The sequence below is a fragment of the Mytilus trossulus genome, chromosome 14 (assembly GCF_036588685.1).
Source record: "Mytilus trossulus isolate FHL-02 chromosome 14, PNRI_Mtr1.1.1.hap1, whole genome shotgun sequence".
Classification (NCBI taxonomy): Eukaryota; Metazoa; Mollusca; class Bivalvia; order Mytilida; family Mytilidae; genus Mytilus; species Mytilus trossulus.
The window spans coordinates 65395208-65422236 of NC_086386.1; the positions used below are offsets into that span (position 1 = coordinate 65395208).

The following is a 27029-nucleotide window of genomic DNA, read 5'->3' on the forward strand; positions in this document are numbered from 1 at the left end:
GTACATTGTATGCTGAATAGCCCTATATTTTTACCTTTGAATAAAATAGTAGTGTATATCAACTATCTGTTCTGGGATATAATTTTTTACAAAAACTTCACAATAAAAGTGGCAGAGTTTTAGCCGCAAAGGTAGTTACTATGCTTTACAGAATTGCAACCTATAAAGCATTTACTATGAAATAACTGTTCTTGAGCCATTTATATAGTGAGCTAGAAGTCTCTCAAGGAATACTTAATGAGAAAATGTTGCTTTCATTATTATTTACAGACACAGTATAGCTAGCTCAGACAGTGACATGGAACAGGTTGAGCTAAGTTCCAGTGCAACATCACCAGGGTTTTCACAGATTCACTCAACCTTCATGTACCTGACCATTCAGACAGATGAGGTGGAAGAAACATGGAAGTCACATGTTGCCAAGGTCATGTCTGAGTCTTCTGCCCTGCTAACTCTTAATACAACTCATATCTTCCCAAAACTATATAAGGTTAGTGGTAATACTCATCCCACTGTTATAATTGTTGAAATGAATTTAGTGAAATTAGGATTATCATGATTAAAAGATAGTACATGTACTTAATATCCAAAATCATGTTTCTTTTTTACCTTGGAATTTCAAAACACCTAGAATTATTATAAAACTATCAATTGCCATCTTTCAGGTGTTCATAGTTAGTCTGAAAATCATTAGTAATATATTTTTGAATGGTGTCTCAAAATTTGCATTAAGGCATCAAACAGTCAAATGTTTAACCCCAACACATTATTTATGTATGTGCCTGTCCCAAGTCAGGAGCCTGTAATTTTGTGGTTGTCGTGTGTTTATGTTTTACATAATTGTTTTTGGTTCATTTTTTTACATAAATAAGGCCGTTAGTTTTCTCATTTGAATTGTTTTACATTGTCTAATCAGGGCCTTTTATAGCTGACTATGGGGTATGGGCTTTGCTCATTGTTGAAGGCCGTACATACGGTGACCTATAGTTGTAAATGTTTGTGTCATTTTGGTCTTTTGTTGATAGTTGTCTCATTGGCAATCATACCACATCTTCTTTTTTATAAAACTTCTTGAACTTTGTGCAAAATACTGCTGAAATATAAAAAAGAAGATGTGGTATGATTGCCAATGAGACAACACTCTACAACTGACCAAATTGACACAGAAATTAACAACTATAGGTCACTGTATGATCTTCAACAATGAGCAAAGCCCATACTGCATAGTCAGCTATAAAAGGCCCCAAATCACTGAATGAGGACACTGAATGTTCACTTTGTCTGGATTTTCAAATAGGATGTTTGAGCCAAATTTCCAAAGCCAAAGACAAATAAAATACTAAAATACCTTATTAAGATGACAAACAATGTCAGTACCAAGAATCTGTACTTAATCTACGGATCTCTCTTAAATTGTACTATAAGGTTCCATACTACAAAGGGAAGGCTTGGGATTGGGGATAATTACTCCAGGGGGGGGGGGGGAATTTTTGAAATTTCAATTTTTTTGAAAATTTTCAAGAAGAAATCTTCAATTGCACAGTATTGCGCAAACTATTTTTGAGATCTTTGACCAAATGTTCAGGGTTTCAACCTCTGATGTCATATGAGGCTGTGCTCAGTGAAGCATTTTATTTATAGAATAGGACAGATCTCTAAAAATAAAGGATCTGTACTTTCACATCATATAAATAATGTAAGAATATTTCATTTCTACAATAAGGTGTACCTGTCAACCTATGAAAATGAAAAGATGAAGAAAATATCAAGCCATAACACTTTTTCAGCTGAATTTAGGTATTATGGGGATATTTTTGTATGCCCAACTCACAGGCATTTTGTTTTTAGGTCATTTCATCTGTCCATTCATTTGCCTGTCTCTCCCTCTTGAGGTTAGTTTCCAAATATGAATTTTCTAATTGTTCAAAGATAGAAAGAAATTTTTTTTAAAGTAATATCTGATATGTATTTGCATTCAGTTTACCTTAGATCTAATCTTTTTCCCAAAAGATCAATTTAGGGAGTATACTGTGAAATAGTTGCAAAAAAGGGGGAGTAACTCAAATTTTGTTCATACCGCTTTGAAATACACAAATTATTTTTGACCTTCACAGTGTGTTTGGTACTAAAGCAGTCAAGTGAAGCACTTATGGGTCACTTAATTTGACAACTGACACAGCCAAGAAGACTTCCTGACTTTAAAATGAACTTTTGTTTACATAGATTAGACCATTGGTTTTCCTGTTTGAATGGTTTTACACTAGTAATTTTGGGGCCCTTTGTTCTGTGTGAGCCAAGGCCCTGTGTTGAAGGCCGTACTTTAACCTATAATGGTTTACTTTTTAAATTGTTATTTGGATGGAGAGTTGTCTCATTGGCACTCACACCACATCTTCCTATATTAAGAAATTAGAATTTCAAATTTACTTATATTTCAAAGGAAAATAACTTTTAAAATCTATTATTTAATACTTTAAAAGTCTGAAGGCTCCTTGTGAAAACGTGTCAAATTCTGAATTCCTGGGTTATCTTTAGATTTAAAAACCCAAAGGGTATTTAAAAAGTCCTGTGTTAGAAGTGAAATTTATGGATATCACAGGTCAGTTAACATGTATGAATATAAGAATATTTCTTATATATAATGTTCTTTTACACCTTCATAGAAATTAATTATTCAATACCTTGTGTAGAGATTTCACCTGCTCTAAGGCTTCTGGGAGATACACACGGTGGTATCTACCTAAGTGCTCTAAGGCTTCTGGAAGATACACACGGTGGTATCTACCTAAGTGCTCTAAGGCTTCTGGGAGATACACATGGTGGTATCTACCTAAGTGCTCTAAGGCTTGTGGGAGATACACACGGTGGTATCTACCTAAGTGCTCTAAGGCTTCTGGGAGATACACACGGTTGTATCTACCTAAGTGCTCTAAGGCTTCTGGGAGATACACACGGTGGTATCTACCTAAGTGCTCTAAGGCTTCTGGGAGATACACACGGTGGTATCTACCTAAGTGCTCTAAGGCTTCTGGGAGATACACACGGTTGTATCTACCTAAGTGCTCTAAGGCTTCTGGGAGATACACACGGTGGTATCTACCTAAGTGCTCTAAGGCTTCTGGGAGATACACACGGTGGTATCTACCTAAGTGCTCTAAGGCTTCTGGGAGATACACACGGTGGTATCTACCTAAGTGCATTAGTATTGATAGACTGGGAGATACACACGGTGGTATCTACCTAAGTGCTCTAAGGCTTCTGGGAGATACAAACGGTGCTATCTACCTAAGTGCTCTAAGGCTTCTGGGAGATACACACGGTGGTATCTACCTAAGTGCATTAGTATTGATAGACAATGACAGTCATGAAGTTCTAAATTGGCAAAATTGTCTTTAATGATTTAACAACTGATCCTAATATCTGGACACATTGTCAAAAGGAGTCAGTAATCTTACAAATCTTATTTTATTTTAGGAACTAAGACGTCGTTTGGATACCATGACAAAGGAAGCTTGTTATTATATTGCCAAGACAGATTCTTTAAAACACATAGCCACACAGTTAAATATCCTTTTGTCAAATAACAGGAATATGAAGATTCAACTTTCCAGCTTTGGATTTTGTATAACAAATTGTGAATGAAATAGATGCCATGATTTAACATTTAGATTTTTAGGTTTCTTTATTGATAGGTTTTCATACCCGCCCGGCCCGATTTTGTTCATTTCCGTTACTGTTTCTTCGTTACATTCAAATTTCAGTTATCAAATTTCTTCAAAAGTTTAACAAAATGATTAAGTCAACATATTCTGCTGCTCTATGATGACAACATCTTCTACTGAGAACAGATATTGATTACGAGAAGGGTATGAAATATTCGGGCTAAGAATAGTACACTGTGTCCAAGAACTCATATTGCAGTATGTCAAATTTCTGTGATAAGAAAACTTTTTTTTTTTTATTTAAACCATGATGACTTTGTGTCAGGCAAATTGGACTTTGAATAATATCAAAAGCGCAAGAATTGTGGAACACATTGGTACAAAAACATGACTGTTTAAGAAATTGACACCAACACAGACTTACGAGATTTACGACCGTATATTAAAATCAAAAGTCAGCAAACATACACATTGTATAACTTATAGAGCTACCCATGGTTGTTGTTTTTTGTTGACAAACAGCAATTAGCCTTTGTCCAACCATCAATAAAGTCAATAAACTTCTTTCTGGTTGTGGTCATGTTTTACATTGTAATTTTATTTGCATCTTATACAAGAATCTTAAATGCACCAATCCTATTATTTTCATTAATGTTTGAGTTTCTCTGTACTCTGTGCTCATAATACTTGTGTAGCATACTATTGAATTTCTTCATTCTATGGTCACTACAAACCATCATTTAGAAAGCAAAATAAATATTATGTATTTTATCCAATTGAAGAGATCATTTCACCACATGCTTGTTGATGTTAATTTCTAGGAAAAGGTTTCTAAAGTGGCAATATTACATGAAGAACAATGGTTGCCAATCAGGGACATTTATTTAAGAATTTGAAAAATTATGTAGGATTCCTTATGCTTATACATGTTTGTACATGATATAAGATTCTTATTACACTTGCATGTATTAAGAAAAAAATGGTTTTGTATGAAATAAAAAATAAAAAAATAAAATTCTCCCGCCCGCCCCATTTTTTGCAAAAATCTGGATGAAAATCTACTAATTAAATTTAATTGACCTTACATACTTTAAGAAATATGTAAACTTTTTTTGATGAATGGAATGATTGTAGTTAATAATCAGTAGATTTTATGGGCACAGCCATTTGATGAAGATAACATGGTATTCAGAACTACATTTGTTGACTAGGGTCACACACTATGAATTGCATGATTCTAGAAAGTATTAAATACCTCATAGGTTGTAATAAACCATTAGATTTTATGGGAACAGCCATTTTATAAAGATAACATGGTATTTATAAAGAGTCCTGATTGGTTGATATGTCCACCCTTTTTTTTTTTATTATTAGAGACCTCATGCACTCTGCATTATATTAAAGGCCAAATAAATTATTTCCCTAAGCTCAAATGGAACTGAAATGTCTTTTCAATGCTAGGATGAGACATGTTTTTTAAGTGCAAATTTGGACCAAAAATTACTGTTCGATTATTGTTTCCTTAATTCTAGTAAGGTTTCATTAAAAGAATCAACTTTCTAAAGTCTGTATCTCAAAAAAAGGCTACAATTGTCGCCTATGGGGAAATTAAATGTTTATTCTTTGGCTTAGTTCATCTGACCTCATGGTTCATTAGTTAGAATTGATGAAAGGAGAACATTCATTCAGGTTATATAGTATCTGACTAATTTAATATTGAAACTTTCAGAATTAAAATAGTCTGTTAGCTTGGGCATTTGTTTAAGGTTAGAGAATTACTTTTCTCTAATTTTTGTGCTATTTTCACATTTCCTGACCGGTGTGAGAAAAATATTTCTCCTCACTAGTGAAAAATCTGTTCTCGGCAAATGATTAGTCGAAATTTGATTATGACGTCAGAATGTTTTGTTTTCTTCTCAATTTTCCTATTGTGACGTCATGAAAAAAGGCGACCTTGCCTGATGACGTCGCATATAAAGAGCACAATTTTCTGAAAATCTTTGAAAAAGAACGATAAAATGCATTAGAGAAACAGATTCCGACACTATAACTCGTGTATTACGATATTTCTCCACTCTCGACAGTTAAATTTTATAATTTAAAGGGCTCGGCAAGCCTCGCGCTTTAAATGATAAAATTTAACTGTCTCGAGTGGAGAAATATCGTAATACACTTGTTGCAGTGTAAGAATCTATATTTGACTTTGCTTTTTATTAATGAATGATTACATGGCATCCCTTTCATTCCATTTAGCATTGTTTATGATCCTTAACTTCCATACGACAGGTATTAGATATGACGTTTCTCCACATGGAATGTCCATTCTTCTTCTGTGACAGTGAAACAGTAAGTTTACAACTTTAGTTCTTTTAAATTATAGCTAGAAGACTAAAGCTCTTTTTATATTATTAAACATTCATTATGAAAACAAACACTTGATTTCTTAATATGATTATTTTTCATCTATATGGGTAATAAGATAAAAAGATGCAACCAAATAACACAATGTTACTAGAGTTTGTCTCATATCTTAAATCTCGAAATTTCTTGTTTTTTGAAAATAAAAATTTACAACAAAAGAGACAAACATATTTCCAATTTTGATCTTTTCATTTCTATGAAAAGTATTTCAGCATCACCTGCATTAGGACAGTTTATCTCCCTGTTGCTTCAATATTCCAGAGCTAAGAATGTATTTCCTATCATGATTTCATTGTTTGAGACATAATACTCACAAGGAAGCTATTAAACCACAAGTTCCAAAAGGTGAAATTATATCATCTCTATGAAAATTTAACTTGTGCCATCATGAGTTGTTTGACAAGAATGGAATATCTGTTTCACAGATAACAACAGATATTCCTATTGTAACCACAATCCTGTTTTATTGTCTTGACCTACCAATTGTAACCACAATCCTGTTCTATTGTCTTGACCTACCAATTGTAACCACAATCCTGTTCTATTGTCTTGACCTACCTATTGTAACCACAATCCTGTTCTATTGTCTTGACATACCAATTGTAACCACAATCCTGTTCTATTGTCTTGACATACCAATTGTAACCACAATCCTGTTTTATTGTCTTGACCTACCAATTGTAACCACAATCCTGTTCTATTGTCTTGACCTACCAATTGTAACCACAATCCTGTTCTATTGTCTTGACCTACCAATTGTAACCACAGTCCTGTTCTATTGTCTTGACCTACCAATTGTAACCACAGTCCTGTTCTATTGTCTTGACCTACCAATTGTAACCACAATCCTGTTCTATTGTCTTGACCTACCAATTGTAACCACAATCCTGTTCTATTGTCTTGACCTACCAATTGTAACCACAGTCCTGTTCTATTGTCTTGACCTACCAATTGTAACCACAGTCCTGTTCTATTGTCTTGACCTACCAATTGTAACCACAATCCTGTTCTATTGTCTTGACCTACCAATTGTAACCACAATCTTGTCTATTGTCCTGACCTACCAATTGTAACCACAATCCTGTTCTATTGTCCTGGCCTACCAATTGTAACCACAATCCTGTTCTATTGTCTTGACCTACCAATTGTAACCACAATCCTGTTCTATTGTCTTGACCTACCAATTGTAACCACAGTCCTGTTCTATTGTCTTGACCTACCAATTGTAACCACAGTCCTGTTCTATTGTCTTGACCTACCAATTGTAACCACAATACCATGCTATTGTCTTGACATACCAATTGTAACCACAATCCTGTTCTATTGTCTTGACCTACCTATTGTAACCACAATCCTGTTCTATTGTCTTGACATACCAATTGTAACCACAATCCTGTTCTATTGTCTTGACCCACCAATTGTAACCACAATCCTGTTCTATTGTCTTGACATACCAATTGTAACCACAATCCTGTTCTATTGTCTTGACATACCAATTGTAACCACAATCCTGTTCTATTGTCTTGACATACCAATTGTAACCACAATCCTGTTCTATTGTCTTGACCTACCTATTGTAACCACAATCCTGTTCTATTGTCTTGACCTACCAATTGTAACCACAATCCTGTTCTATTGTCTTGACATACCAATTGTAACCACAATCCTGTTCTATTGTCTTGACCTACCTATTGTAACCACAATCCTGTTCTATTGTCTTGACATACCAATTGTAACCACAATCCTGTTCTATTGTCTTGACATACCAATTGTAACCACAATCCTGTTTTATTGTCTTGACCTACCAATTGTAACCACAATCCTGTTCTATTGTCTTGACCTACCAATTGTAACCACAATCCTGTTCTATTGTCTTGACCTACCAATTGTAACCACAATCCTGTTCTATTGTCTTGACCTACCTATTGTAACCACAATCCTGTTCTATTGTCTTGACCTACCAATTGTAACCACAATCCTGTTCTATTGTCTTGACCTACCTATTGTAACCACAATCCTGTTCTATTGTCTTGACCTACCAATTGTAACCACAATCCTGTTCTATTGTCTTGACCTACCAATTGTAACCACAGTCCTGTTCTATTGTCTTGACCTACCAATTGTAACCACAATCCTGTTCTATTGTCTTGACCTACCAATTGTAACCACAATCCTGTTCTATTGTCTTGACCTACCAATTGTAACCACAATACCGTTCTATTGTCTTGACCTACCAATTGTAACCACAATACCGTTCTATTGTCTTGACCTACCAATTGTAACCACAATCCTGTTCTATTGTCTTGACCTACCAATTGTAACCACAATACCGTTCTATTGTCTTGACCTACCAATTGTAACCACAATACCGTTCTATTGTCTTGACCTTCCAATTGTAACCACAATACCGTTCTATTGTCTTGACCTACCAATTGTAACCACAATCCCGTTCTATTGTCTTGACCTACCAATTGTAACCACAATACCGTTCTATTGTCTTGACCTTCCAATTGTAACCACAATACCGTTCTATTGTCTTGACCTACCAATTGTAACCACAATACCGTTCTATTGTCTTGACCTACCAATTGTAACCACAATACCATTCAATTGTCTTGACCTACCAATTGTAACCACAATACCATTCTATTGTCTTGACCTACCAATTGTAACCACAATACCGTTCTATTGTCTTCACATACCAATTGTAACCACAATCCCGTTCTATTGTCTTGACCTAGCTATTGTAACCACAATCCTGTTCTATTGTCTTGACCTACGAATTGTAACCACAATACCGTTCTATTGTCTTGACCTACCAATTGTAACCACAATCCCGTTCTATTGTCTTGACATACCAATTGTAACCACAATACCGTTCTATTGTCTTGACCTACCAATTGTAACCACAATCCTGTTCTATTGTCTTGACCTAGCTATTGTAACTACAATACTGTTCTCTTGTCTTGACCTACCAATTGTAACCAAAATACCGTTCTATTGTCTTGACCTACCAATTGTAACCACAATACCATGCTATTGTCTTGACCTACCAATTGTAACCACAATCCTGTTCTATTGTCTTGACCTAGCTATTGTAACCACAATCCTGTTCTATTGTCTTGACCTACCAATTGTAACTGTTCCGGACCATATGAGTATCTGGACCATACGCGTATGGTCATGACCATATTCGTATACTCATATGGTCCGACCATACGCGTATGGTCCGACCGTACGCGTATGGTCGGACCATATGAGTATATACTCGTTTGGTTATAAACGGGCCGGACCATATGAGTATTTGGACCATACAGGTATTTTTTTCAATAATATGCATTAAAAAACTTTATAAAAAAACAATGATTACTACATGCAATTGTATTATTTACAATTCAGATAACATTAAATATCGATGCTAAAGTTAGTTTTTATGGCTAAGTTGCATTCTTGCATGTATGAAATTTACTTCCACACGGTACATGTACTATAGCTGTGTCTACGGTGATTTTCAAAACCTCTAGATCTCCAATATCGTAATATGACCGAAGTACATCATATCACCAAACAACTTAAAAAAATAAACTAGTGTCCTTGCCGTTGACGTCATTCATTTTTTTAAACAAAACACGTATAAGTATAAAAATTCTGAATGTTGCACTTCTTATGCTTATTATATTAAGTTTCAAAAGGGAGCAAATTATTAGACTCTTTGTCCTGTCGACTTTTACGTCAGGTTATAGTAAAACAGTTGACTCCGTGTGTAACAATTAATTAAAATATTTTTGAAAATTATCTTCCCAGGTCGACATTTTGCCATTCACTCGTAATATTAAACATAATTTATTATCAGTAATGAAAAAAAATGTGTTTACTATAGTTTTGACTAGTGATGAAATTTACTGTGTGAAACTGCTTATTTTATTTTGTTAATCTTGTTATTATTATTTTTTAATAGATCTATGATAAAATGACTTTTGGTAGTGTCTTTTTAATGACGTGACATCTAGAAGGGTTATATGAAGAGTTATATTAAGCATTTAAATGTACCTGTTAATTACCCCGACCATACGCGTACGGTCCGACCATACGCGTATGGTCGGACCATATGAGTATATACCCATATGGTCATGACCATACGCGTATGGTCCAAATACTCATATGGTCCGGAACATAACCACAATACCGTTCTATTGTCTTGACCTACCAATTGTAACCACAATACCATTCTATTGTCTTGACCTACCAATTGTAACCACAATCCTGTTCTATTGTCTTGACCTAGCTATTGTAACCACAATCCTGTTCTATTGTCTTGACCTACCAATTGTAACCATAATACCATTCTATTGTCTTGACCTACCAATTGTAACCACAATCCTGTTCTATTGTCTTGACCTACCAATTGTAACCACAATCCTGTTCTATTGTCTTGACCTACCAATTGTAACCACAATACCATTCTATTGTCTTGACCTACCAATTGTAACCACAATTCTGTTCTATTGTCTTGACCTAGCTATTGTAACTACAATACTGTTCTATTGTCTTGACCTACCAATTGTAACCACAATACCATTCTATTGTCTTGACCTACCAATTGTAACCACAATACCGTTCTATTGTCTTGACCTTCCAATTGTAACCACAATCCTGTTCTATTGTCTTGACCTAGCTATTGTAACTACAATACTGTTCTATTGTCTTGACCTACCAATTGTAACCACAATACCTTTCTATTGTCTTGACCCACCAATTGTAACCACATTCCTGTTCTATTGTCTTGACCTACCAATTGTAACCACAATCCTGTTCTATTGTCTTGACCTACCAATTGTAACCACAATACCGTTCTATTGTCTTGACCTACCAATTGTAACCACAATACCATTCTATTGTCTTGACCTACCAATTGTAACCACAATACCGTTCTATTGTCTTGACCTACCAATTGTAACCACAATCCTGTTCTATTGTCTTGACCTAGCTATTGTAACTACAATACTGTTCTATTGTCTTGACCTACCAATTGTAACCACAATCCTGTTCTATTGTCTTGACATACCAATTGTAACCACAATCCTGTTTTATTGTCTTGACCTAGCAATTGTAACTACAATACTGTTCTATTGTCTTGACCTACCAATTGTAACCACAATCCTGTTCTATTGTCTTGACATACCAATTGTAACTACAATACTGTTCTATTGTCTTGACCTACCAATTGTAACCACAATCCTGTTCTATTGTCTTGACCTACCAATTGTAACCACAATACTGTTCTATTGTCTTGACATACCAATTGTAACCACAATACTGTTCTATTGTCTTGACATACCAATTGTAACCACAATCCCGTTCTATTGTCTTGACCTACCAATTGTAACCACAATCCTGTTTTATTGTCTTCTCCTACCAATTGTAACCACAATCCCGTTCTATTCTCTTGACATACCAATTGTAACCACAATACCGTTCTATTCTCTTGACCTAGCAATTGTAACCACAATTCCGTTCTATTGTCTTGACCTACCAATTGTAACCACAACCCCGTTCTATTGTCTTGACCTACCAATTGTAACCACAATACCGTTCTATTGTCTTGACCTACCAATTGTAACCACAATCCCGTTCTATTGTCTTGACCTACCAATTGTAACCACAATCCTGTTTTATTGTCTTGACCTAGCAATTGTAACTACAATACTGTTCTATTGTCTTGACCTACATATTGTAACCACAATACCGTTCTATTGGCTTGACCTACCAATTGTAACCACAATCCTGTTCTATTGTCTTGACCTACCAATTGTAACCACAATACCGCTCTATTGTCTTGACCTACCAATTGTAACCACAATACCATTCTATTGTCTTGACCTACCAATTGTAACCACAACCCCGTTCTATTGTCTTGACCTTCCAATTGTAACCACAATCCTGTTCTATTGTCTTGACATACCAATTGTAACCACAATACCGTTCTATTGTCTTGACCTACCAAATGTAACCACAATCCCGTTCTATTGTCTTGACCTACCAATTGTAACCACAATCCTGTTTTATTGTCTTGACCTAGCAATTGTAACCACAATACCGTTCTATTGTCTTGACCTACCAATTGTAACCACAATACCATTCTATTGTCTTGACCTACCAATTGTAACCACAACCCCGTTCTATTGTCTTGACCTACCAATTGTAACCACAACCCCGTTCTATTGTCTAGACCTTCCAATTGTAACCACAATCCTGTTCTATTGTCTTGACATACCAATTGTAACCACAATACCGTTCTATTGTCTTGACCTACCAAATGTAACCACAATACCGTTCTATTGTCTTGACCTACCAATTGTAACCACAATCCTGTTTTATTGTCTTGACCTATCAATTGTAACTACAATACTGTTCTATTGTTTTGATCTACCAATTGTAACCACAATCCTGTTCTATTCTCTTGACCTACCAATTGTAACCACAATACTGTTCTATTGTCTTGACCTACCAATTGTAACCACAATCCCGTTCTATTGTCTTGACCTACCAATTGTAACCACAATACCGTTCTATTCTCTTGACCTACCAATTGTAACCACAATCCTGTTCTATTGTCTTGACCTACCAATTGTAACCACAATCCCGTTCTATTGTCTTGACCTACCAATTGTAACCACAATCCTGTTCTATTGTCTTGATCTACCAATTGTAACCACAATACCATTCTATTGTCTTGACCTTCCAATTGTAACCACAATACCGTTCTATTGTCTTGACCTACCAATTGTAACCACAATCCTGTTCTATTGTCTTGACATACCAATTGTAACCACAATACCATTCTATTGTCTTGGCCTACCAATTGTAACCACAATACCGTTCTATTGTCTTGACCTACCAAATGTAACCACAATCCCGTTCTATTGTCTTGACCTACCAATTGTAACCACAATCCTGTTTTATTGTCTTGACCTAGCAATTGTAACCACAATACCGTTCTATTGTCTTGACCTACCAATTGTAACCACAATACCATTCTATTGTCTTGACCTACCAATTGTAACCACAACCCCGTTCTATTGTCTTGACCTACCAATTGTAACCACAACCCCGTTCTATTGTCTAGACCTTCCAATTGTAACCACAATCCTGTTCTATTGTCTTGACATACCAATTGTAACCACAATACCGTTCTATTGTCTTGACCTACCAAATGTAACCACAATACCGTTCTATTGTCTTGACCTACCAATTGTAACCACAATCCTGTTTTATTGTCTTGACCTATCAATTGTAACTACAATACTGTTCTATTGTTTTGATCTACCAATTGTAACCACAATCCTGTTCTATTCTCTTGACCTACCAATTGTAACCACAATACTGTTCTATTGTCTTGACCTACCAATTGTAACCACAATCCCGTTCTATTGTCTTGACCTACCAATTGTAACCACAATACCGTTCTATTCTCTTGACCTACCAATTGTAACCACAATCCTGTTCTATTGTCTTGACCTACCAATTGTAACCACAATCCCGTTCTATTGTCTTGACCTACCAATTGTAACCACAATCCTGTTCTATTGTCTTGATCTACCAATTGTAACCACAATACCATTCTATTGTCTTGACCTTCCAATTGTAACCACAATACCGTTCTATTGTCTTGACCTACCAATTGTAACCACAATCCTGTTCTATTGTCTTGACATACCAATTGTAACCACAATACCATTCTATTGTCTTGGCCTACCAATTGTAACCACAATACCGTTCCATTGTCTTGACCTACCAATTGTAACCACAATACCGTTCTATTGTCTTGACCTACCAATTGTAACCACAATACCGTTCTATTGTCTTGACCTTCCAATTGTAACCACAATACCGTTCTATTGTCTTGACCTACCAATTGTAACCACAATCCTGTTCTATTGTCTTGACCTACCAATTGTAACCACAATCCCGTTCTATTGTCTTGACCTTCCAATTGTAACTACAATACTGTTCTATTGTCTTGACCTACCAATTGTTAACCACAATACCGTTCTATTGTCTTCACCTACCAATTGTAACCACAATCCCGTTCTATTGTCTTGACCTACCAATTGTAACCACAATCCCGTTCTATTGTCTTGACCTACCAATTGTAACTACAATACTGTTCTATTGTCTTGACCTACCAATTAGACTTATCTTCTGTTTATCAATTGTTTGGTAACTTTTCCTTGATTCATATTTGTGGCCATCTCTCTCCCTTTGAAAAAAAATCAGGTTGTATCAGAGTTCACTTACATTTACAATGAAATTCAAAACAGTGTGGCTGTGGCCATTGATTGGCACATTAAATTCATCCATTGACTAGAACAATGTAGGTGAACGTTTGTATGTAACGACCACTGCTAACTATGCTCTTTTAAAAGACTCTTAAACTATGGGGTCACCAAAGGTTCTCAACACCTTAATAAAGTAATTCGAAAAATTAATCAGAAATAACACAATGTTTTGATTTATTTCAATTATATAAATCAAAACATAAAGATTATTCTTGATTAATTTTACGAATTATTTTATAATTAAAGGCGTTTAGAAACCTTTGGTGACCCCACAGTTTAAATATCTATCGTAGGTAAGTCGTGAACAGTGGTTGTTACAGACAAACGTTCACGTAAATTGTCCCAGTCAATGGATGAATTTAATCTGTCAATCAATAGCCACAGCCACACTGTTTTGAATTTCATTCTATGATGTTACAAATATCTCACTTGTGAAATCTTTTTTTAACTCGAAATTTAAAGTCTTCCATCCTGTGTAAAACTATTTCAAACATCTTCCCTGAAAGATAAAAAATCTGATGTGGAGTAAAAATATTAGGTCAATTTTTTTTCAGCTCTGAAATTTGTTCAGATGGATCTAAAAACCCATTTATAGTGGATTGCTACCACTAAATTGGTAATTAGTCCCTTATTGATGAAGTCAAAGGGGATTTTAGGTTTGCACCCCATCCGTCTGTCTGTCCATCAATCCATCAGTTTTGCCATTGTTTTATCATGACAAGGTTTTTCTGTTTAAAGCACAATATTTATAAGCAGTGTAAGGAAGGTAAGCCAATTCCATTTAAAGAATACTGTTAATTATATGTATGATTACCTCCCTTACACTATTTGAAAATTATGTATTAAGAAATGATGATTAGCTGTAAATTCATATTTAGACAATTTATAAGTTACTGTTAATTCATATTAATCATAACCATGACTGTATTTTAATATTTTATGATGTATTAGAATGAGTAGTTATTCTTGCAAACTCTTTTTGAGGAGATTAATTTTCAACAGCATAGTGTATTGCTCAATAGCAAAACAACATTTTAGGTTTATTAGACAACATTCATTCTGTGTCAGAAACCTATGCTGTGTCAACTATTTAATCAAAATCCAAATTCAGAGCTGTATCAAGCTTGAATGTTGTGTCCATACTTGACCCAAATGTTCAGGGTTCAACCTATGCGGTTGTATAAAGCTGTACCCTGTGGAGCACCTTGTTTCTGCTAGACATCATGAAAAATTATAGATCACAGTTAGACTTATACTTTTGAATAAGACAAAGATGTATGATGAATTCTAAAATTGAGGGCATATTTTGCCTGTTTCTCTAATATGAAGTTCCTAGTTTAGAGTATACATGTTCTGGTATTCAGTTCAGTCTGGTGTATAAATAATGGTATATTGTTCCCGACTCCCATTGAATTTTTACATGAATAAGGACCAAGAACAGGTGGTGTGCGTCTTTTAGTACACAAACTGGCCTTAAATTGAGAAAATGATGTGGCACACTTAAGATAAGTTATCCAGAGAATAAATATATCAAAACTTAAAAAATACAGACGAGCATTATGTATGTAAGCCTTACTATTTATAAGATTTATAAATGCATTAAAAGAATGAATAGAAAAAATGTTTGTATTTTTTGGAGTCATTTAATCCCATGTTAATCATAATTATTACCAATTGATATTTATGATAGTGTTTTTTTATTTCCCAGTTGACAGGAAGCAGAGTATTAGAAAAACATAAATTTAATCTGCTGGAAATACAGGAATGTTTAGATACATATGGTCTCAGGAAAGATCAAGCAGAACAGGTATACAATTGATTGAGGTAGTTCTTAATTTGTAAGGTTTTTAATTTTACTCCCCGACTTAAGGCTTACTCTCTGTCTGTTTGTCCATCCATCAGTCCTCAAATCAATTTTCCAGACTTTTTTATTTGATATTAAAAAAATCCATTTTCCCATCGTATATTTCTTTATGATTTCTCTAAATGTTCATTCAATAAGTCATGCTCCATAGTTAATGAAACATTCTATGCAAACTGGTTGAAGGCAATATCTTAAATGGATCAATTTACTTTTAAACTTTACACTTGTACTGTTGTTTTGACTGCTGAAAGTTTTGATATTTTAACATTATAGATTTGCATTTTCAAAGTTATATAACTTTAACTATTTAAGATTGAGTAACCTTATACCCAAAAGGAATTTTCTGAGAAGTGTTTTAAGCCTTCTTAAATATTCTTATTCCTTTTTAGCTCACCTAACTCGAAGGTGAGCTTTTCTCATCACTTGTCGTCTGTCGTCCCGCGTCCGCATCTTCTATTGACTTTTACAAAAATCTTATCCTCTTAAACTACTGGGCTAAATTTAACCAAACTTGGCCACAATCATCATTAGGTATCTAGCTCTAAAAAAGTGTTAGGTTACCTTGCCAGCCAACTAAGATGGCCGCCATGGCTAAAAGTAGAAATTTTCAGATGAATCTGACATCAGGTTGTTGGGTTGCTGCCTCTGAATTGGTCATTTTAAGGATTTTTTGTCGTTTTTGGTCATTATTATAAATAGAGATAACTGTAAACAGCAATAATGTTCAGCAAAGTAAGATCTTCAAATAAGTTAACATGACCAAAATGGTAAATTGACCCCCTAAGGAGTTATTGTCCTTTATCAGTTCACCCCTTAAGGAAATATTGCCCTTCACTGTCAATTTTACCATTTTTAGCTCACCTGGCCCAAAGGGCCAAGTGAGCTTTTTCTCATCACTTGGCGTAAGTCGTCCGTTGTTAACTTTAACAAAAATCTTCTCCTCTGAAACTACTGGGCCAAATTTAACCAAACAAAGATATATCCAACCACTCGTTGTTGGGTTGCTGTCCCTGAATTGATAATTTATGGGATATTTTGTTGTTTTTGGTTATTATCTGGAATATTATTATAGATAGAGATAAACTGTAAACAGCAATAATGTACAGCAAAGTAAGACCTAAAAATAATGCAACATGACCAAAATGGTAAATTGACCCCCTAAGGAGTTATTGTCCTTTATAGCCAATTTTTAACAATTTTCATAAAATTTGTAAATTTTTACTAACATTTTCCACTGAAACTACTGGGCCAATTCATTATAGATAGAAATAATTGTAAGCAGCAAGAATGTTCAGTAAAGTAAGATGTACAAACACATCACCATCACCAAAACACAATTTTTATCATGAATCCATCTGCGTCCTTTGTTTAATATTCACATAGACCAAGGTGAGCGACACAGGCTCTTTAGAACCTCTAGTTTCTTAAACTTTTGTAATCTTTTACAAAAATCTTCTCCTTTGAAACTACTTGACTAAATTTAACCAAACTTGGCCGCAATCATCATTTGGGGTATATTTAAAAAAGAAATATGTCTGGTGACCTGGCCAGCCAATGGCCACCATGGCTAAAAATAGAACATATGCGTAAAATGTAGATTTTGGCTTATAACGCTGAAATCAAAGCATTAAGAGCAAATCTGACGCGGAGGTAAAATTGATTATTAAGTAAAGGTCTATCTGCCCTGAAATTTTTAATAATTGTCATAAATTTTGTAAATTTAGTTTTTTTTACAAAATGTTTTTCTCTGTAACTACTGGCCAAAGTGCATTATAGATAGATATATTGTTAACAGTTAAAAATTTCAGTAATCAGATAATGTGCTTCTTTAGCAGATGTTTTGATATATGTAATGGGGTTCAAGAGGGATGTCATTTTTTCAAGCATAGGCTAGGGTTAAGAAGACTTTGTATTAGCCATGCAAAGCTTTGATTCCATCTCCAGTATAATGATGTAATGCTCATCTGGTTCAGTTTATCATATGTCAAAAACACATTTTTTGTTATAAATGAGAGCTATATATGATTAGAAACAAGTTCAAACATTTGAAAATCAATTATTGACTATTTATTTTAGAGCCTTGAATTGATAAAGTCAACAATAAAACAACAGTCTTTAGGTGATGGTGGAACTTCAACAGCTGTGTCTAATGAAGAACAGGTGAGCATGCATTACACATATTAAACATCAACAGCTGTGTCTAATGAAGAACAGATGAGCATGCATTACACATATTAAATCTTCAACAGCTGTGTCTAATGAAGAACAGGTTAGCATGCATTACACATATTAAATCTTCAACAGCTGTGTCTAATGAAGAACAGGTGAGCATGCATTACACATATTAAACATCAACAGCTGTGTCTAATGAAGAACAGATGAGCATGCATTACACATATTAAATCTTCAACAGCTGTGTCTAATGAAGAACAGGTGAGCATGCATTACACATATTAAATCTTCAACAGCTGTGTCTAATGAAGAACAGGTGAGCATGCATTACACATATTAAATCTTAAACAGCTGTGTCTAATGAAGAACAGGTGAGCATGCATTACACATATTAAACCTCAACAGCTGTGTCTAATGAAGAACAGGTGAGCATGCATTACACATCTTAAATCTTAAACAGCTGTGTCTAATGAAGAACAGGATACCATATAACTCTTATACACAGGATACCATATTACTCTTAGACACAGGATACCATATTACTCTTATACACATGATATCATATAACTCTTATACACAGGATACCATATAACTCTTATACAAAGGATACCATATTACTCTTATACACATGATATCATATAACTCTTATACACTGGATACCATATAACTCTTATACACAGGATACCAAATATCTCTTATACACCGGATACAATATAACTCTTATACACAGGATACCATATAACTCTTATACACAGGATACCATATAAATCTTATACACAGGATACTATATAACTCTTATACACAGGATACCATACATACAACTCTTATACACTGGATACCATATAACTCTTATACACAGGATACCATATAACTCTTATACACAGGATACCATATAACTCTTATACACAGGATACCATATAACCCTTATACACAGGATACCATATAACTCTTATACACAGGAAAATATATATAACTCTTATACACAGGATACCATATAACTCTTATACACAGGATACCATATAACTCTTATACATAGGATACCATATACAGCCTGTAACAGAGTAGTGATCGAATTCGCGTTTCTTTACCATCAGAATAAGTTACGTTATCAACAAACTTATTTCAGAAGTGACATAATTTAATTTTCTTCATCGACAAAATATTTCATGTCCAATGTGTAAGTTTTCATTGTTTATGTCGAAGTTTTTTCTTTATATCTTCTATAATCTCTATACTTTCGTTTCCATGAGAATGCAAATATATAGCTTACGTTTACATACAACAAGAACGAATTGCACTGTACATGTTGTAGTTTATACATTGTTTCTTTGAAAGTTGTTATAAAGAAATATTTGCATCACTGTATCCAGGCTCATTTAATTTTAGAAATCACCGATTATTTATTATACACTGCTTGCACTGTGAATATTTATGAGATTCAACACTGTAATAGTTTTTCTTTCGTCTGATACAGAATACCCCATATCTTTTCTTTTTCATACCTATCTGTTTATTATGTCCCCGGGATTATGTCAATCATACATTGTTGCAATACCGACATGCTTGTACTTTGTCACAGAAAAAACTGATATAAATTTCCTTCAAATTGAAGTAAAAACTACACATGTACCCTTTAACATTTGAAGTGTTGTAGACAAAATTGCTATATATCTTAAGTTATTGACGAATATTTGAAATTTAAACCTCTATAAGATGTGATGTACGGCATTTCATTTTATCATTGGTAATGATCCATATCTGACAGAGAAGGAATATTCATAATTCTCAGAAAGTTTTCGTGAATATTGTTAGATACATGTACCACTAATCGTTCCAACAATCAAGACAACAGAGACAAACAGTGAAAAAAATATGAAAATAAAAAGATATGACTTAAGTGTTAGCATGTTCAGGGAGACGGCACCCAATTTACAAAAAAATAATTGATGTTTTAAGGAACTGTAGAGAACTCTACAGGTTTTCAACAAGGGTAGAACCTTGAATATGAAAGCCTCGAAATCCATGATACTTTTTCTGTGCGGTAGTTATATCTACAAAATCCAATCATGTACACGACATATACTACATGTATATTCATACATGTATATTTATATATTGGGAATTTATTTTTGTTTCCAAACAGAATTATAAGGTTATGTATAAGTGCCTCCGTTCACTGCACAATTGTAAATTGTCTTCCTAAAGACCAGCAAAAATAAATGGCACAAGTTCACGTAGTCATACAAAAAGTCGTATAATTTACGTTATCGAACAAAAAATCAGAAATACGGAATATTATAAGTGAATGGTTAGGAAATCCGTTTCCCCTGCATGTTTTAAAAGTCAAAGAAAAATGTTTTCCCTGATACAAACATTTTAAGAACTAGCTTTGTGTACCCTATAGACAAATTCGACTGCATATAAGGAAGTTTATATGTTTACTCTGATTTGGAACTATCTTATAGAACTTGTTTTAGTAATTGAGAACCTAATATGTTGTTTATGGGTAATAGGTGAAATGTTGCATGATCCATCAAAATGACAGCAAGCGTAGTTTTCCGGACGATTATTATTTGTACACTGCTAAATACTGTCAGGTCCTGGCCATGGTATATTTTGGAGAATTTTTTTTTACTGATTTTTACTAAAAAAATATTGTCTGTGTGTGCCATTGCAAGAAATAGTTTTGCTCGTTATTTTGTCATATTAAAATAATATCTGAACAAAATTTTCCCGTTTAAAAAGTAAAAACACAAAAATACCGAACTCCAAGGAAAATTCAAAAAGGAAAATCCAAAATCAGAAGGCAAAATCAAAAGTCCAAACACATCAAACGAATGGATAACAACTGTCATATTCCTGACTTAAACTATACTAGAAAAAAGTATGGCATATGAAACGGACGAAAACATATTCTTACAGAAGTACAAATACCAGTCCTCCCTTTTGTGTATACATATGAGAAAACATTTCAAAGTTATTGATTGAATTCAAATCCATCACGCATACGGTACACATTAGTCTGAAAAAATAAAGGACTTCATTCCTATCAAACACCTTTTTAATTGTTTACCAGTATATTTCTTTTAGTTTTGGGTAAAATTGTAAAGGAAATAATACTATCAAGACGTCCTTCCATAAACCTTTTTTTCTGTTCTGACTTTGAAGAAAGGACTACTTTTCGCCCAATCGAAATGGTGCATGGACATATTTTGTTTCATATCATTAGAATTATTTTCAATATTATCGGTATTAAACTTCATTATCGACACATGAAAGTTTGTCAGCATTGTCAATCTTTTTAACGTTAAAGTACCAATAGTTTGGTCACTACTCAATTAGGTTTGTCGATAACGTAGCTAATTTTGACGGTAAAGAAACACCAATTCGATCACTTCTCTGTTACGGGCTGTAACTCTTATACACAGGATACCATATAACTCTTATACACAGGATACCATATAACTCTTATACACTGGATACCATATAACTCTTATACATAGGATACCATATAACTAATGAAGAAAAGGTGAGCATGCAATACACATATTAAATCTTCAACAGCTGTGTCTAATGAAGAACAGGTGAGCATGCATTACACATATTAAATCTTCAACAGCTGTGTCTAATGAAGAACAGGGGAGCATGCATTACACATATTAAATCTTCAACAGCTGTGTCTAATGAAGAACAGGTGAGCATGCAATACACATATTAAATCTTCAACAGCTGTGTCTAATGAAGAACAGGTGAGCATGCATTACACATATTAAATCTTCAACAGCTGTGTCTAATGAAGAACAGGTGAGCATGCAATACACATATTAAATCGTCAACAGCTGTGTCTAATGAAGAACAGGTGAGCATGCATTACACATATTAAATCTTCAACAGCTGTGTCTAATGAAGAACAGGGGAGCATGCATTTCACATATTAAATCTTCAACAGCTGTGTCTAATGAAGAACAGGCGAGCATGCATTACACATATTAAATCTTCAACAGCTGTGTCTAATGAAGAACAGGTGAGCATGCATTACACATATTAAATCTTCAACAGCTGTGTCTAATGAAGAACAGGCGAGCATGCATTACACATATTAAATCTTCAACAGCTGTGTCTATTGAAGAACAGGCGAGCATGCATTACACATATTAAATCTACAGGATACCATATAACTCTTATACACAGGATACCATATAACTCTTATACACAGGATACCATATAACTCTTATACACAGGATACCATATAACTCTTATACACAGGATACTATCTTACTCTTATACACAGGATACCATATAACCCTTATACACAGGATACCATATAACTCGTATACACAGGATACCATATAACTCTTATACACAGGATACCATATAACTCTTATACACTGGATACCATATAACTCTTATACACTGGATACCATATAACTCTTATACATAGGATACCATATAACTCTTATACACTGGATACCATATAACTCTTATACACTGGATACCATATAACTCTTATACACAGGATACCATATAACTCTTATACACTGGATACCATATAACTCTTATACACAGGATACCATATAACTCTTATACACATGATACCATATAACTGTTATACACTGGATACCATATAACTCTTATACACAGGATACCATATAACTCTTATACACTGGATACCATATAACTCTTATACACTGGATACCACTGGATACCATATAACCCTTATACACTGGATACAATATAACTTTTATACAGAGAATACCATATAACTCTTATACACTGGATACCATATAACTCTTATACACTGGATACCATATAACTCTTATACACAGGATACCATATAACTCTTATACACTGGATACCATATAACTCTTATACACTGGATACCATATAACCCTTATACACTGGATACCATATAACTTTTATACATAGAATACCATATAACTCTTATACACTGGATACCATATCAACTCTTATACAAAGGATACCATATAACTCTTATACACAGGATACCATATAACTCTTATACACTGGATACCATATAACTCTTATACACTGGATACCATATAACCCTTATACACTGGATACCATATAACTTTTATACAGAGAATACCATATAACTCTTATACACTGGATACCATATAACTCTTATACACTGGATACCATATAACTCTTATACACAGGATACCATATAACTCTTATACACTGGATACCATATAACTCTTATACCCTGGATACCATATAGCCCTTATACACTGGATACCATATAACTTTTATACATAGAATACCATATAACTCTTATACACTGGATACCATATAACTCTTATACAAAGGATACCATATAACTCTTATACACAGGATACCATATAACTCTTATACACTGGATACCATATAACTCTTATACAAAGGATACCATATAACTTTTATACACAGGATACCATATAACTCTTATACACTGGATACCATATAACTCTTATACACAGGATACCATATAACTCTTATACACAGGATACCATATAACTCTTATACACAGGATACCATATAACTCTTATACACAGGATACCATATAATTCTTATACACTGGATACCATATAACTCTTTTACACAGGATACCATATATCATCACATACACTGGATACCATATAGCTCTTATACACAGGATACCATATAACTAAATTGATACCTGAAGTAGGATCTTATTTGCAGGCTTTTTCACACTACACTTAAGCAAAAAGTACACTAGTGCTTATACATTTGGATATCTTGATTTTAATATGATTCAAATGTTTTTTTGCATTTTCATCCAACCTCCTATATGAGGTAAACATTTGTTATGCCACCGACATAGCAAAGTTTTACCTTTGTACAGCACACAATTGGTTCTGTTTCTCTAACTTTTATATGGCTTAACCAAATATTATTAAACTTATACACAATACTTAAAATTACAAAAGACAGATTAAGTTTCAACTTTTATATTGTTATTTTTGCAATTTTTGAGTTTTTTCCTTTTACAAATAAAACATTACTGATTTTTTATTTCCATTCTTTAACTTTAGTTTGCCTCAATCAAATGGTATAAAACTAAAAAACTCAATGCTTATTTCAACAAAACATAGATCCAGTATAAGTATTGGTTACGTAACTTTTACCATTCTAGAGTTATGCCTTTTACAAATGGAATCAAAGTACTGAAGTTCTGTCCATCAGATGACTTCAAGTTCTTGTTGCTGGTCACTAGCACTTATCTCAGAAAAAAAACCACATTTTTTCCTATTTTACTTATAAATGGATTTAGTTTTTTCTGCGGGGAAACATAACATTCACTCTGTGGTTTAAGTTTTTTAGAATTTTAATAACTTTCTTAAACTATCCTGGGTTTGTACCAAACTTGGACAGAAGCTTAAATATGATCATAAGATAGTATCCAGAAGTAATTTTTGTAAAAAGATAACTGCATTTTTTCTGTATTTTACTTTTAAATGGACTTAGATTTTCTTCCAGTTAACATTACATACAGTCTGCAGTTAAAGATTTTAAACATTTATAAGAATCATTAACTATCCTAGATTTTTACCGAGCTTGGACAGACGCTTCTTACAATCATAAAATAGTATCAAGAGGAATATTTTTATTGATTTTTTTCCTCATTTTTGTTGAGCCTGCAATTTACAGCAAAAGTAGGCGAGACACTGGGTTCTGCGGATCCCTTACACATTTTTTCTTGATTTGTTATTGATATTTATTTTTCTTTCGACATTTTCATATCATTTATCTATGTATGTTCTTAAAAATAATTTTATGAATTATAAAATATTTTTCTACATTTTCATCCAACCTCTTAAATGGATAATTTAACATGTAAATATTACACTATGGTTCATTTTGAGGCATTTGAATATGAAATAAAAGTTGACTTTTTGTCTGTTTTGTATGGTTCATAAAATCAACACAGTTTTCTAATAATTATAGACTTTGCATAGAGATTTCTTCAACCCAGATGTTATCATGTATTAATATTTATTTGCATATCTGTAATTTCATATGAACACTTTTTGTTTGTATCCTATGACTATAAACATTGTTTTTTTCATTTCAGAAACTAGATTTATGTCGAAGATTGTACAGTTTAATATTTCAGCTCATACTGCTGTTTGAGAATTATGTAAAGCTGATGGATATATTTAGGTCTTTGGAAGGCTCACCACAGGTAGCATTGAATTGATTGGACGATAAAACTCAATCATAGGCACACTTAATACTGCAAGAACTTCTACTGTCATAAAGTTATATCATATAACTTACAGTGAATTTATTCATACTATTTTAAAAAAGTCTTTACTTCAATTCATTGTGTCACAGCACTTTTTTACTTTTTTAATTGTTCATTTCAAAACAGAACAAATAATTTTGAACACCTGAAGCCACAGTTTTGACAGATTTTGATAAAATTGATGTAAATAAGACTGAGAATGGAAATGGGGGAATGTGTCAGAGTCAACAACCCGACCATAGAACAGACAACAGCAGAAGGACACCAACAGGTCTTCAATGCAGCGAGAAATTCCCGCACCTGGAGGCGTCCTTCAGCTGGCCTCTAAAGTATATATCATTTAAATCAGGGAGAGAAAAAAGGGCCAAATTTTTTTTTTCTTCTATTTTTCAGACAATAACTTGTGTTTAAGTGTATGATCTCTCAGAAATTGTACATTTTTTTTGGAGGGGGGGGGGTATTTTTTTTTTTATTTCTAGAGATTTCTAGAAAGAAAAGAAAATTTGGGGAATTATTTTTTTTAAATTTAAAATTTCTTTAAAAAGAAAATTTGGGAGGAGATATGCTGAACCAGTTGTGCATTTAGATTTTTATACGACCGCAAAAATTGAAAAAAATTTCGTCATAAATTGCTATCACGTTGGCGTCGTCGTTTGCGTCGTCGTCGTTGACCGAATACTTTTAGTTTTCACACACTTACTTGGTGAAAATGTATAGAAATCTATGATTTTGGGAGTTGGCGTCCCAACTGTTTTGGAATAAGGGGCCAAAAAGGGGCCCAAATAAGCATTTTTCTTGGTTTTCGCACCATAAATTTAGTATAAGTAAATAGAAATCTATGAAATTTAAACACAAGGTTTATGACCATAAAAGGAAGGTTGGTATTGATTTTGGGAGTTTTGGTCCCAACAGTTTAGGAAAAAGGGGCCCAAAGGGTCCAAAGTAAACTTTGTTTGATTTCATCAAAAATTGAATAATTGGGGTTCTTTGATATGCAGAATCTAACTGTGTATGTAGATTCTTAATTTTTGGTCCTGTTTTCAAATTGGTCTACATTAAAGTCCAAAGGGTCCAAAATTAAACTTAGTTTGATTTTAACAAAAATTGAATTCTTGGGGTTCTTTGATATGCTGAATCTAAAAATGTACCAAGATGTACCGATTATCAGGTTATCTGCATGTTGATATCGTAAAATATTAGCTGCGAGACATAATATGAAGCTTTTTGTCAAGTGAGCGTAGCAAACGAGATCTAAAAGCCTTCATATAATGTCAAGCAGCTGATATTTTACAATATCAATATGC

At 33.8% G+C, this 27029-nt stretch overlaps 1 protein-coding gene across 6 annotated transcripts in view; it reads left to right on the forward strand.

The window, feature by feature from the left end:
• LOC134695720 (protein furry homolog-like) overlaps window positions 1-27029 on the forward strand; it is a 399195-nt gene that overhangs the window by 357969 nt on the left and 14197 nt on the right. For all 6 annotated transcript variants that reach the window (XM_063557102.1, XM_063557101.1, XM_063557100.1 and 3 more), the window contains 6 exons: window positions 271-490; window positions 3475-3565; window positions 5944-6008; window positions 16131-16229; window positions 18363-18446; window positions 25552-25662. In XM_063557102.1, coding sequence (XP_063413172.1) covers window positions 271-490; window positions 3475-3565; window positions 5944-6008; window positions 16131-16229; window positions 18363-18446; window positions 25552-25662 — 670 coding nt within the window. The remainder of the gene's footprint in view (window positions 1-270; window positions 491-3474; window positions 3566-5943; window positions 6009-16130; window positions 16230-18362; window positions 18447-25551; window positions 25663-27029) is intronic.